General features: G+C 43.8%; 1 protein-coding gene across 4 annotated transcripts in view; it reads right to left on the bottom strand.

Moving 5' to 3' along the window:
- The window catches only part of WDR59 (WD repeat domain 59), a 95376-nt gene extending 81605 nt beyond the window's left edge, over nucleotides 1-13771 (bottom strand). For 3 of the 4 annotated variants that reach the window (XM_036275251.1, XM_036275252.1, XM_036275253.1), the window contains exons 1-2: nucleotides 13676-13760; nucleotides 1464-1513 (exon numbers count right to left, since the gene is read on the bottom strand). In XM_036275251.1, the coding sequence (XP_036131144.1) occupies nucleotides 1464-1513; nucleotides 13676-13729 (104 nt within the window). In that variant the 5' untranslated portion in view covers nucleotides 13730-13760. Of the gene's footprint in view, nucleotides 1-1463; nucleotides 1514-13675 lie in introns of all 4 variants that reach the window. The other variant, XM_036275254.1, reaches the window with a different exon arrangement.
- Between the last annotated feature and the right edge of the window lie 1215 nt (nucleotides 13772-14986).

Raw genomic sequence — 14986 nt, 5'->3', positions numbered from 1 at the left:
CTCCCCTTCCACTCTCTCTAAAAATCAATGGAAAAATTTCCTCAAGTGAGAATTAACTCAAGAAAAAAAAAAAGGCGAGCCAGGGCCAATGTGGCTCAGTGGTTCGCCAGTTTGACTCCCAGTCAGGGCACATGCCCCGATTGTGAGCCAAATCGCCAGTGGGGGGCATGCAGGAAGTAGCCAATCAATGTTCTCTCTCATCGATGTTTCTCTCTCTCTCTCTCTCTCTCTCTCTCTCTCTCTCTCTCTAAAATCAATAAAGAAAAAAATGCCCTGGCCGTTTGGCTCAGCAGTTAGAGCATCAGCCTGTGGTCCGGAGAGACCCGGGTTCGGTTCCTGCTAAGGGCATGTACCTCAGTTGCAGTTTGTCCCCGGCCCTGGTTGGTCATGTGGGTGGCAACCACTTGATGTGTCCCTTTCATGTCGATGTTTCTCTCTCTCTGTTCCTCTCTCTCCCTCCCACTCTACCTGAACAAAAAATGAAAAAATGTCCTCGGGTGAGGATAAATAAATAAATAAAATCAATAAAGAAAAAAAAAAAAAAGAACTGGCAGAGCCAAAAATATTTTTTTTAAAAAGTGAGTAGGGAGGGGGCAGAAAAGAGACATACCAATTTTTCCTTATCTATGCATCAGGGTGACACAAAAAAATGGCATCAATAATTGTCTCTGGGAAGGGAAGTCAGAGAGAGGAGGGAAACTTATTTTTCCATTATATATTATTTTGAATTATTTAAATGTTTGCTATGTGTTTTTTTAAGGTAAATTAAAACAAGATTTCAAAATAAAATTATAAGGTTAACAAAAAATACTTCATTGACTTATAAATGAGTTCATAAAAAATTAAGTTAATGAAAAGATAGCTGAATTTGAGAGGTAGCGGTATTAGTCTAGAGCAATATAAAAGGAAAAGGGGACTCTTCCCATTAAATGTTACCACACTGGCACAATGTTAGGGTGATGAGCAAATTCAGAGATGGCCCTTAATTGCCAGTCTTAATATTTTTGAACCGGAAGAAACTATAGAAAGTTCAATTTATTCATGATGTAATCAAATTCCCTCATGAGAAAACCAAGGCCAGAGAAACCAACTGAAATGTCCAATGCTCATAATGAATGGCATTGCCAAACAAGAACTGGGATCCCCTCAATTCTAGTAACTACCTGTTAAACTATACCAGCTGGCATCCTTCTGAAGAGTCTGCAGTACACAGAAAATTGCTATTTCAACACCAAACTACCAGTCACTAGAATTTCAAAGAAATTTTATTGCTTACCTGTTAGGGCAGAGACAAAAATAACTATAAATAATCCCCAGAAGTACCCCTGAGGTCAATAGGATAACAGAACTAAACCCTATGACTACAATCCTTAAATATAAGAGTATTTTCCAATTTCCCAGAAACCTCTTAATTTGCTATTTGTTTCCAGAAGTCATGGCAGACAAACAGCAAGCTCACTTACCCGGAAAGCACTGCATGCTGCCCCAGACAGTCCACAGACATTGCAGTTGCCTGTGAGAGAGAAAACAGACTTAGTTCTGCTAGCAAAGCCGGCTCTGGTTGGAGAAGACAGGCAGGTAGTCAGTCACAGTGGAGTCTTCCTCTTCCCATGGCCAAGGCAGTCCCCAGCTGGCAGGTATCATTAGTTCTCTATTTTTATCCCCTTCTAGTTCTATCCAAATCCCGTATTCACCTTCCACAGTAGGGCAGTTGCTATCTGTTCCCTCCAACTCCAGGACTACACACAAGCAAGCTAGCATATTCTAAATCGAGGAGACAGGGTCCTGGAGCCCTTGGAGAATCTGACTAGCTTGGAGCAAAAAGAGCTACTCAAAGCCCCTTCCAAGCAAAACCTGACCTGCAACAGCATCACATACACATACATTCACACACACACACACCACCGGTGCCTTTGCAAAGGGAACAAATTCCTCCGTGGCAATGGTAATATTCAAACACCACCCCTACTGAATCCAGTCATATTCTTGATATTGGGATGCCCAGTTTTGATTTAATATCAGATTTCTAGCACTATTTCACTAGTTTCCCCTTTCCAGGTCTCCCAATTCCTAGGAAGCATCATCTTTTTGGGAACTAATGTCTAATTCCCAAATGGTTGCATTTAGGCTAAAGCATGAGGTTGGGTGTATACACACACACACACACACACACATAGCTTTTATTTATTTTTTTAAATATTTTTCTTTATTGATTTGAGAGAGAGGGAGAGGGAGAGGGAGAGACAGAAACATCGATGAGAGAGAACACTGATTGGCTGCCTCCTGCACACCCCCTACTGGAGATCAGGCCCACAACCTGAGAATGTGCCCTAACCAGGAATCAAACTCTTGACCTCTTAGTGCATGGGTCAATGCTCAACCACTGAGCCACAACGGCAGGGCACGGCTGTTTTCTAATCATGGCAGTTATAGCCCTAAATTATTTTATTTGGACAAGTTCAAATCCTGCTGCATTCTCAGGGCATTATCTGAAACAGTTTGTGCCACTGTTTGGTTATTAAATGCTCTGTTGTTTCTAGAGACCATCAAGAGAGAATCCACATGCTGCTACTACATTCACAAATCTCCAGAAATTCTCTCCCTTGCTCTCACTGGTCTTATTATGAGTTCCTCTCACTTGAACACCCTCAAGAAACATGTCAAAGGTAATACTGGAGACAAGAAGCCAGAGTGCTCTCACTGGAGGTTAAAAAAGTGTTTATTATGCACCCTTCAAACCACTAGAGTCGTGAGCAGAAAAAAGCCCTATTGGAAAGGCAGGCAGTGAAATTAGATGTCACTTTCAGAACTCTGCTGTGCAATTTATAGATTAAAGGTATACCTCCAACCAGGGATAGTACAATCTTTCAAGTGATGTATGTAGGCAGAATCCTAAAGTGGCCCCAAGATTCTGGGCCCTTTATACCCACATATTCTCCCTGTTATTCAAACACTAATCAAGGTACTATGGTGGAGGATTCTGTAGATGAAATTAATGTCCCAAATCAGTTGACCTTAAGATAGAAAGACCTGAAACAACCCAAATATCCATCAGCAGATAAATTGATAAACAAAAGGTGGTACATACATACAACAGCATACATGCCACAATATGGATGAACCTTGAAAACATTAGGCTAAGTGAAATAAACCAGGCACAAAAGGACAAATTCTGCATGACTCCACTTATATGAAGTATCTACGATAGGTAAATTCATAGAAACAAAAAGTAGAATAGAGCCCCGGCTGGTATGGCTCAGCTGTTAAGAGCGTCAGCCCACGGAACAGAGAGTCCCGGGTTCAGTTTCCACTAAGGGCATGTACCTCGGTTGCAGTTTGTCCCCGGCCCCGGTTGGGGTCTGTGGGTGGCAGCCAGTCGATGTGTTTCTCTCTTTCTCTTCCTCCCTCTTGCCCTCCCACTCTATGTGAAGATAAATGCAAAAATGTCCTCAGGTGAGGATAAATAAATAAGTAAATAAAACTTTTTATTTTTTTTAAAAGTAGAAGATGCAAAGGGTTCTCAACCTGTGGGTCATGACCCCTTTGGGGGTTGAATGACCCTTTCACAGGGGTCGCCTAAGACATAACAGTAGCAAAATTACAGTTATGAAGTAGCAACAAAAATAATTTTATGGTTAGGGGTCACCACAACATGAGGAACTGTATTCAAGGGTCGCGGCATTAGGAAGGTTGAGAACCTCTGGGCTAAAGGGAGTGGGGAATGGGGAGTTACTGTTTGACTAGACTTTCTGTTTGGGATGATGAAAAAGTTCTTGGAAGTGAGAGGGGTAGGGGCAAAGAGACTGAATAACATTAGCCTTTAAAACAGAATAGAATAAATGCTAGCTATTAGAGATAACTTAGGTCTTTAAAACTTATGTGATATAAAACTTGAAATGTTCATGGCAGCCTCATTATTCATAATAGCTAAAGAGTGAAAATAACCCTAAATGTCCAACAACTGATAAGTGGATAAATAAAATGTAGTCTATCCATACAGTGGCATGTAATTCAACCATAAAAAGGAATAAAGTTCTGATACATGTTACAACATAGATGAACCTTGAAACCAACTAAGTGAAAGAAGTCAGTCACAAAGACCACATATTGTATGAGTCCATTTATTTTTGGTTTTTAAAAATGTTTTTATTGATTTGAGGGAGAGGGGAAAGGAGAGGGAGAGAGAGAGAGAGAAACATCAATTGGCTGCCTCCTGCATGCCCCCTACTGGAGATCAAGCCCACGATCTAGGCATGTGCCCTGACTGGGAATCAAACCGGGAACCTTTTGGTACACAGGACAATGCCCAACCAACTGAGTCCATTTGTATGAAATATCCAGAAGAGCAAATCTACTCTGTAGACAGAAAGTAAATTAGTGTAATAGTGGAGGGTTGGAAGTTGGGGCGGGGGGGAACGGGGGGTAGCTAAAGTATATAGGGTTTCTTTTTGGGGTGAAGAAAATGTTCTGAAATGACTGTAGAAATAGTTGCACATTCCATGAATATACATACTAAAACCCACTGAACTGTGTACACTTTATTTTTTGTTTTTTATCCTCACCCGAGGACATTTTTTCCATTTTGTTCAGATAGAGCGGGAGGGAGAGAGAGGAAGAGAGAGAGAGAGAAACATCGATGTGAAGGGACACATCGAGTGGCTGCCACCCGCATGACCAACCAGGGCCGGGGACAAACTGCAACCGAGGTACGTGCCCTTAGCGGGAACCGAACCCGGGTCTCTCAGGACCGCAGGTCGACGCTCCAACCGCTGCGCCAAACCGGCCAGGGCTGAACTGTGTACACTTTAAACAGGTGAATTGTATGATATATAAATTATATCTCAATAAAACTGTTACCCAAAACAAGTTTATGTGATAACATTTTCATCTTTTAAAAAAGAACAAGTATGCCCTGGCCAATTTAGCTCAGCAGTTAGAGCATCGGCCTGCGGACCAAAGAGTCCTGGGTTCGACTCCTGCTAAGGGCATATACCTCGGTTGCAGTTTGTCCCCGGCCCCAGTTGGGGTCGCTTAGGTAGCAACCACTCGATGTATCTCTCTCGCATCAATGTTTCTCTCTCTCTCTTCCCCCCTCTCTCCCTCCTGCTCTATCTGAAGATAAATGCAAAAATGTCCCCAGGTGAGGATTCAAAAAAAAAAAGAACAGGTATGTCCTGGCTGATTTGGCTCAGCGGTTAGAGCATCGGCCCGTGGACTAAAGGTTTGATTCCCAGTCAAGGGCACATACCTGAGTTGCAGGTTCAATCCTGGCCCTGGTTGGGATCGTGTGGGATACAATCAATCAATGTGTCTCTCTCATATTGATCTCTCTCTCTCTCTCCCTCCCTCCCTCCTTTCCTCCCTCCCATCCACTCTACCTAAAAATCAGTGGAAAAATATCCTCAGGTAAGAATTAACAAAAAAATAAAAATAAGTAAATAAATAAATAATAACAGGTATAAAACTTTGTAGTCAAATAACACTCAATTTGGAGATGGATTGCATTACAAATCTATTTTGGATTTACAGTTAAATTTTGATATAATCACAAGGGTTCTGTTTAGAAAGGTGATCTCTCCGGGAAGAAATCATAATACAGCTTCGTAAGACTATCGTTCTACTTTGATTAAATGCAAAGAAAAACTTCTCTAGAGAAACCTTTGCTATCTGTAAAACAAAATCTAGGGTTTGTGTATTTGAAGGGACTAGAAAAGAAATCAACTTTTCCTCTTTCAAGCCAGGCTGAATTATAAAAAGAGCCATTCAAAAAAAAAAAAGACAAGCCCTGGCTAGTTTGACTCAGCGGTTAGAACGGAGGCCTGCAGTCCAGAAAGACCCGGGTTTGGTTCCCGCTAAGGGCGCGTACCTCGGTTGCAGTTTGTCCCCGGCCCTGGTTGGTGGTGTGGGTACAGCCACTCGATGTGTCCCTTTCACGTCGATGTTTCTCTCTCTCTCTCTTCCTCCCACTGTATCTGAACAAAAAAATGGAAAAATGTCCTTGTGTGAGGATAAAAAAAAGAGAGAGAAAAAAACCAAAAAAACAAAAGCACTTCACTCGTTCATCCTTCCAAATGACAGAAAAACAGCCAATCAATGCAAATAAGGACTATGTCAGTTCCCCTAATATCAGTTTTTCACCTGAGCAAAGATTATAATGTATGCATTATCAGTTTTTTTTGGGGGGGAGTACATTTATTAAAGCTGGGGACAGTGAAACAAAAGAAGGGCTTAAGGTAGAAGAGACAAGATCACAGCAACAAAACTGAACCTAGGCAAGGCTGCCTTGGCCCTTTAGAAATAAAGTCACAGAAGCAGAAGTGAGCCACACTGGGGGGGTTGATTCAGGAAACAAGTTATAGAGGCAAAAGGAGGGCCCTTAGAGACAGGTTCAGGGGGTTAGCCCAGGACACACTGTTGCTGCCCACTGCTCCCCTGGTTGCAAGTCTCCTGGGAACCTTTAGAGCTTAGGAGAAAGAAAGTAGACACATGCCTCAGGAAAGATGGAAGGGAGAAGGTGTGGGCATGCTCAAGGGAGAATATGCCCATTTTCAGATTTCATAGACTAAAACCATAAACTGAAACTCAATGATATAAAAACAAAACAAAACTGACCATTTCAAATGATAACCTCCAATATCTTTACATTAGAGGCTGCTTTTTTTTTTTTTTTTCGATTAATCCTCACCTGAGAATATTTTTTCCATTGATTTTTTTAGAGAAACATCAATGTGAGAGAGACACATCAATTGGTTGCCTCCTGCACACACCCCAGCCAAGGCCAGGGATTGAACCTGCAACCCAGGTACGTGCCCTTGATCAGAAATGGAACCTCTGATGCTTCGGTGAGTAGGTTGACACTCTAACCACTGAACAACACTGGCTAAGACAAGGCTGTTTTCATTTTTTTTTTTATCTTCACATGTAGATATATTTTTTCTACTTATCATCAGATAGAGTGGAAGGGAGTGAGAGAGAGAGAGAGAGAAACATCAATGTGAGAGAGAGAGACGACGACTGGTTGCCTCCCGCAAAACATCGACGTGAGAGAGACACACTGAGTGGTTGCCACCCACACGACCCAACCAGGGCCAGGGACAAACTGCAACCGAGGTACGTGCCCTTAGCAGGAACCGAACCAGGGTCTCTCCAGACCGTAGGCCAACGCTCTAACTGCTGAGCCAAACCGGCCAGGGCGGCAAGGCTGCTTTTAAACCATCCTTGTCTAGCCCTGGCCGGTTTGGCTCAGTGGTTGGAGCGTCGGCCTGCAGACCAGAGAGTCCCGGGTTCAGCTCCCGCTAAGGGCACGTACAAAAATATATATATATTGTTGTCTTTAAACCATCCTTGTCTAGTTCCTCCCTCCCTTCCTTCCTTCCTTCCATCTTTCCTTCCTTCCTTCCTTCCTCCCTCCCCTCCCTCCTTCCTTCTTCTTTCTTCCTTCTTTCCTTTCTTCCCTCCCTCCTCCCTCCCTTCTTTCCTTTCTGCCTCGCTCTCTGTCATCATATAAAAATTTAAAAAATAAAAATAAAAATAAACAAATAAACCATCCTTGTCTAATGCTCACTAGAGGTTATCTACACCAAGTTCTGTTTTCACACTCAGCACGATGGGTGTTTCTCGGAAAGTCTCCCCCTTTAAAATGAAAATATCCTCACTTTCCCACAAACTAAAATGGCACAAAATGAGTATCATTTCTGAGTCTCAGGTTCCTTATCTGTAAGATAAGAGGGTAGGTGAGATGTCTTCTAAAGGTCCACTCAGCTCCACAAGTTTATTTTTTTAAATATGTTTTTATTGATTTTAGAGAGAGGAAGAGAGAGGGAGAGAGAAACATCAATCGGCTGCCAACGGCGTGCCACCTTATAGGGATCAAGCCCTCGACCCAAGCATATGCCCTCAATGGGAATCAAGCCGACCACCTTTGGTGCATGGGACAATGCTTGACCAACTAAGCCATACCAGACAAGGCTCCATGAGTTTATCAGGCCAAGTTTGTGGCTTCCTTAGGCAAATGTTCCAATGTAGTCAGAAGCATTAACATGTATCAAGCCCTTAATGTATGCTTACTAGCATGCTAAGTGCTCTGTGTTGACTATCTCACTTCATCTTTACAGCAACTCTATAAGGTAATGTGCAGAAGAGTTAACAGCTGCCCTGGCAAGTTTGGCTCAGTGGTTGAAGTGTCAGCCCTCAGACCAATGAGTCACAGGTTTGATTCCAGTCAGGGGCATGTACCATGGTTGCGGTTTGTCCCCAGCTCTGGTTAAGTCATGCGGGAGGTAACCGGTCAATGTAGCTCTAACACATCAATGTCTCTCTCTCTCTCTCTCTCTCTCTCTCTCTCTCTCTCTCTCTCTCTCTCTCCCCCTCCCTCCCTCCCTCCTACTCTATCTATCTGATGATAGGTAGAAAAGTATCCTCAGGTGAGAAATAAAAAAAAAAAGATAGTTAACAGCAGGTGTGAGATCACTAATCTTAGAAAGGCCTTGCAAGGTTGGCTCTTGGCTCTGGGAACCTGGATTTGGGGAGTGTTCTCATCATTCCCTTACTGAAGAGTGACTCATTGTGCCTAAACTCTATGCACAATGTGGTTTTTGCTGAGCACTTGCCGCCCTTCTGGGAATCTGGAGTTTTGGTACATGCTAGCCAGAGGGTACCTATGTAACCAGCCCCCCCAAAAAACCTTGGGCACTGAGTCTCTAATAAGCTTCCCTGGTAAACAACATGTCACATGGTATTGCTACAATTCGAAGCTGGAGGAATTAAACATGTCCCAAGTGACTTCACAGTGAAAGGACTCTTGAAAGGTTGGGCTGGTATCTTCCAGACTTCATTTTTTTCCCTTTAATTTTGATTTGTATTCTTGCACTGAAAAAAAATCTTAACTTGCCCTGGCCGGTTTTGCCCAGCGGTTAGAGCGTCGGCCTGCGGTCCTGAGAGACCCGGGTTCGGTTCCCGCTAAGGGCGCGTACCTCGGTTGCAGTTTGTCCCCGGCCCTGGTCGGTTGTGCGGGTGGCAGCCACTCGAAGTATTCCTTTCCCATCGATGTTTCTCTCTCTCTCTCTCTGTTCCTCTCTCTCCCTCCCACTCTACCTGAACAAAAAATGGAAAAATGCCCTCGGGTGAGGATAAAAAAAAAAAAAAAATCTTAACTGCAAATACAACTGTGAATCCTTCTAGTGAAGCTGGGAGTGGTCTGGTCAATCCTGGGCATAGATAAGTACAATTAACCTTGTTTTATGAATGAAAAAACTGAAGCTTAGAAAGGAAGTAACTTGCCCAAAAACATATGGCAGATGGGTAACAACCTGGATCCTAATGCAGGCCCTTTATTTTTTTATTTTATTTTATTTTTTTAACTCTTAAAATGTTTTTATTGGCATTTCTAGGTATTTACTGAATGCACTTACTTGAATTTATTTTTATTTTTTATTTTATTTTTTATCCTCACCCGAGGACATTTTTTGTTCAGATAGAGTGGGAGGGAGAGAGAGGAAGAGAGAGAGAGAGAAACATCGACGTGAAGGGACACATCGAGTGGCTGCCACCCGCACGACCAACCAGGGCCAGGGACAAACTGCAACCGAGGCACGCGCCCTTAGTGGGAACCGAACCCGGGTCTCTCGGGACCGCAGGCCGACGCTCTAACCACTGAGCCAAACCGGCCAGGGCAGGCCCTTTATTTTATATATATACATATAATTGATTTTTTACAGAGAGAGGAAGGGAGAGGAAGAGAAAGAGAAACATCGATGTGAGAGCAGAACATCGATAGGTGCCTCCTGCACACCCCTTACCTGGGATCAAGCCTGCAACCTGGTCATGTGCCCTGACAAGGAACTGAACCAGCAACATTTTGGTGCCTGGGATGACATCCAACCAACTGAGCCCTGCCAGGCAGGGCCTAATACAGGCCCTTTAGCTCCAAACCCTTAATATTTTTGCTATACTATGCTCTTCCCTCATTCATTACTGCATTTTTTAATCAAGTTTTCTAGAAAATAAATAATTTGCAGTGGTCACATCATACTAGTCACTTCCATCAAAAAGCCCTCCCATCCCCCTCCAGCACCATAGTTTCCTAAAAGTAAAACTTGAAAAGTGGGAGCCAAAGCTGAATTGCTCCAAAAAAATGTATGGATTAGCCCAGCCAGTGTGGCTCAGTTGTTGAGCATTGACCCATGCACCAAGAGGTCACCAGTTCAATTCCCGGTCAGGGCACTTGCCTGGGTTGTGGGCTGGGTCCCATCTCTCATAGATGTTTCTATCTCTCTCTCCCTCTCCCTCTCTCTCTCTCTAAAATCAATAAAGAAAAATATATATATATATTTAAAAAATAAATAAACAAATAAAAATATCACCTTGCCCTGGCCAGGTAGCTCAGTTGGCTGGAGCATCGTCCCAATACACCAAAGTTGTGGGTTTGACCTCTAGTCAGGGCACATGCAAGTAACCAACCACTGAATGCATTAATTAGTGGAACAACAAATCAATGTCTCTCTCTCTCTCTCTCTCTCTCTCTCTCCCTCTCCTTCCCTCCCTCTCTCTCTCGCCCCCTCCTTCCCTCCCTCTCTAAAAATCAATGGAAAGGTATCCTGCAGTGAGGATTCACAATGTTAACAAAAAATACAGTATCTCGGGGACACTAGCCCCATTTCAAGGGTTCAATGGCCATACTTTCATCATCACAGTAAATTCTACTGGATGGTGTTGCCCTAGATTATACCTAAGCTTTCTTACAGTGTTAACACTCACTGATTGCAGGGACCACTTCAGAGTAGTTGCCAAGCAGCACAGGTTCTTCATATTAACTGGTGACACAGTAACATCTCAAGGTATTGTTTTATAAAGTGGATGGTGCTTGTATAAGCTGCTAAAAAGCTTCACTTTTCAGGCTAGGGTTCTTCACTGAAAAACCTATCAGCTTTAATTCTTTTTTTTTTTTTAATGATTTTTAAAAGAGGTAAGGTGTTTTGAAAAGTTTATTGTTTGGCCTTTCTTTTCAGAAAGACAATATTAAGAGTTTCAACTTTTTGTTTCTAGAGTAATGAAATGGTTAATAAAATGGGTCCCTACCCCTCCTAATTAGCACCAGATTCAATCACAAAGCCATGCTAATTCATGCTAAAATGTACCCTTCCAACTGAACAGAAAAATCAGAACAAAAACTCCCACAAAACAGTTAAATTACCCAATTTACCTTGTCCTCTTACTTTGACAACTGCTGTTTTGGTTTAATTATTTGATACCACTTCATAGCATCTTATTATGTGTCAGCACCCTCTCTGCAGGTATCTTCAATTACATTTCTATAGAGAAGTTGGGGTGAGAATGCCTGGGTTTCTATGAGAATTAAAGGGTTTACTTTAGTAGCTTCCAAATTAGCAGGCTCAGAGGTACCATACATGATTTTGTTCTTAGTCCCCAGTGAAAGCAATTAACAATATGGATAACAGGAATATGGTTCTTTTTCCCTAGGAGTCTGGCACCTCCCTTGGGAGAGCAGGCCTCCCAGAGACACCATGCTGACATTGCAAAGTGCTTCAGGATCCTTTAATCGGAATGTTGCTACTCAAATTCTCCATGGGAACTATGCATCAGAGCACCATAGAGAAATTGGTGGGTGGCTCCTCCACACATTGTCTTTATGGCAAAAACCGGATGGGGTTTTAGAAAGAAAAAAACACATCACCCCTTGTTATAATCCCCTTTCCCTTCAGAATAAATCACCCGAGCCTGGCCAGTGTGGCTCCTATGGACTGAGAGGTCCCAGTTCAATTTCCAGTCAGGGTACATGCCTGGGTTTCGGGTTCAATCCTCAATAGGAGTCATTAAGGAGGCAGCTGATTGATGTATCTCTCACACATCAATGTTTCTAGCTCTCTCTAAAAAGTCAATAAAAACCTATTTTTTAAAAAAAAGAGAATCTCTTGCCCTGGCTGGTTTGGCTCAGCGGATAGAGCATCAGCCTGCAGTCCTGAGAGACCCGGGTTCGGTTCCTGCTAAGGGTGAGTACCTCATTCACAGTTTGTCCCCGGCCCTGGTTGGTTGTGCGGGTGGCAACCACTCGATGTGTCCCTTTCACGTCGATGTTTCTCTCTCTCTCTCTGTTCCTTTCTCTCCCTCCCACTCTACCTGAACAAAAAATGGAAAAATGTCCTCAGGTGAAGATAAAAAAAAATAATAAAAATTGAAAAATAAAAAAGAGAATCTCTTTAAAAAAATAATAATAAATCACTTGAGTATCAATACAGTGCCAGGTACAGTGCGCACCTAGCCACAAGAACTCAATAAATCCTTGTTGAATGAGTGAATGAAAACCTGTCACACAAAAGGTATTCCAGAAATATTTGTTGATGAAAAAGAGAATCACCCTCCCAGCCGGTGTGACTCAGTGGTTGAGCGTCAACCCATGCACCAAGAGGTCGCTGGTTCAATTCCCGGTCAGGGCACATGCCCAGATTGTGGGCCCAATCCCCAGTGAGGGGCATGCAAGAGGCAGCCAATGTTCTCTCTCATCTATGTTTCTATCTCTCTCTCCCTCTCCCTTTCTCTCTCTCTAAAATCAATAAAGAAAAAAAATTTAAAAAGAGAAACACCCAGATACTATCTGAGGTGCTGGGGAAAGGGTGGATGGGTATGATATTTATTGAGGAACAACTGTATGATAGGGTCATACAGTACCAAGCACGGTTAGTGAAATGAGGCCAACAAGAGTCCTGGAACCAGATGCCCAAGATCAAATCCCAATGCAGCCACATAATGGGAGGCCTCAGTCAAGTCACAGGATCAGCCAAACCAGGATCAGCTTCCCCGTTTGGAAAAAGGAGATAACATCTACTTATCTACCGTGGTTCTTTCATGAATCAGAAAAAAATGCAGACAAACGACAGCACGGCCTGGTATACGGAAGACAAGAAATAGAAAAATGATAAAAATCCCTACTAAGTGCAAAAGAGCTTTGAGGCTTACCATGTACCTGTCACTGTGCCACACATTCTCACGCCAACCCTATTAGGTAGGTACAATTCACAGTTTCGCACAGGTGAGAAAAACTCATGCACAGAGGGAGGCAGACGGTGATGACAGGCTAGGGACCGAGCCTGGATTCCAACCCAAGCAACACGGGCAGTACACACTCCTATTCACTCGCTAAACGGGATTTTCCACTATTCTAGCATCAGCAACCACTTAAAAGCTTACGCGCCGAAACAGGCACTTATCGTTCAGTTTCTTTTCTTTCTCTTTTTTTAATCAACTTCACTCCCAAATCCTTGGAGGCAGGGTTAAGCCCCACTGCTGAGGCTCAGAGTTCTGCGACTCGACCGAAGTCACTAAACGTGGCCCCCCGCCTAGAGGAGCAAACACCCCCTCGCTCACCATCCTGACCTTGGGAAACCTCTCATCACTCACTTGCGCGCCATCTATGCGCTTCGGCGTCCCAAGGCAGACCCCACTTCCCGTACCCTCGCGGGTAACCCCAAAACATTGTTCGTGCCTGCCCCAACCGTCCCCTCGCACTCTCGGGTCTGAAGCTCCCAGCCACCCTGCTGCTCATCTCCCCAACACCAACAGGAGGGGGTCCACCCTCCGCCCCCGAAACGGACCCGGCAGCATGGGGGAGGGGAAAAGGGAGAGCGCATGCCCAGAAAGCTCCATTTGGCCGCCGGCTCACCTGGGAGTCGCGGAACTCCACCACCACATTCTCGCTGCTCCATCGTGCCGCCATCTCCCGCCCTGCTTGTCCCAGCCCCAGGACCGCACGTGCCCACCCCACAAACCCTCGTCCGGCTCCACGAACCCCAAGAAACCCGTGAGTGAGCCCAGCCACGCCACGCCCCCCTCTGCCTGACTGCAAACCATTGGCTGACCCAAACACTAATTCCGCCCCCTCTTCCCAATTCTTCCAATTGCGGCACCTCTCCTACCAGAATAGGCACGCCCCCTCTACGTCAGTCATTCGGCTTAAGTCACACACTCTCTTCGCGACTGCGGACACACACCTACTGGCGCACGATCTGCTGGGAGTTGTAGTCCAAGGTCGATAACCCAGGCAAAGCTCACAGAATAAGGTTTGGCATGTTGTCCTCCCTGTCTCCTCGCTGAACCCGGTAAGGCCCAGGATGTCTACAAACCAAAATCCAACATTCGTGCAAACCAAAGGTTACCTCTTCCCCTGAGGTCTGCCATAAAGTCATGAATGCATGATTGATTGTTTCATACACAACATCAGCACCTGCCAAAGTGTTCAGGGAACCCAGGCTTCCCAAGGCAAAACAATTTTGATAATCATACTAAGACGTTATTTGCCTTTCTCATTTTCTTTCTCTCACCAATGTACAGTGGAGTTTTCCAAAGGCTGAAAGATACTTGTTTGTAACAGATTGAACTGTAGAGCAGATGCGAGAATCCAGCAGTTTGGGTTTTTTTTTTTAACTTTTATTATAAGAGTTTATTTGAGCCAAACTGATTACATATATCAGGGAGAAGATCTCAAATGCTCCCTGCGCTTCTTTTTTTTTTTTTTCTTTATTGATTTTTAGAGAAAGGAAGGGAGAGCGAGAGATGGAGAGAGAAACATTTAATGGGATCGGGTGCATAACCTGAGCATATGCCCTGGACCAGGAATCAAACCAGTGACCTCTTGTTGCATGGGTCGCTGCTCAATCACTGAGCCACACAGGCTGGGCACTTTTTTTTTTTTATGAAGCCAGACATTAAAGATATTTGCTACTTTTCCCACTGGAATGTTTTTGTTTGGGGAAATACAATTTTTTTTAACTTTTTAAAAATATTTTTATTGATTTTTAGAGAGAGAGAGAGCCATCAATGTGAGAGTGAAACATTGATTGGCTGCCTCCTGCACAGCCCCCTACTTGGGTGTCATGCCTACAAGGCCGCATGTGCCCTGAATACCCTGACTGGGAATTGAACAGGCAAACTTTCAGTGCTCCAGATGAACCCAACCAACTAAGTCACATCAACC

This window comes from Molossus molossus, unplaced genomic scaffold (assembly GCF_014108415.1).
Source record: "Molossus molossus isolate mMolMol1 unplaced genomic scaffold, mMolMol1.p scaffold_m16_p_21, whole genome shotgun sequence".
Taxonomy (NCBI): Eukaryota; Metazoa; Chordata; class Mammalia; order Chiroptera; family Molossidae; genus Molossus; species Molossus molossus.
The sequence above is the reverse complement of the archived record's forward strand: the minus strand, read 5'-3'. Positions and strand labels throughout refer to the sequence as shown.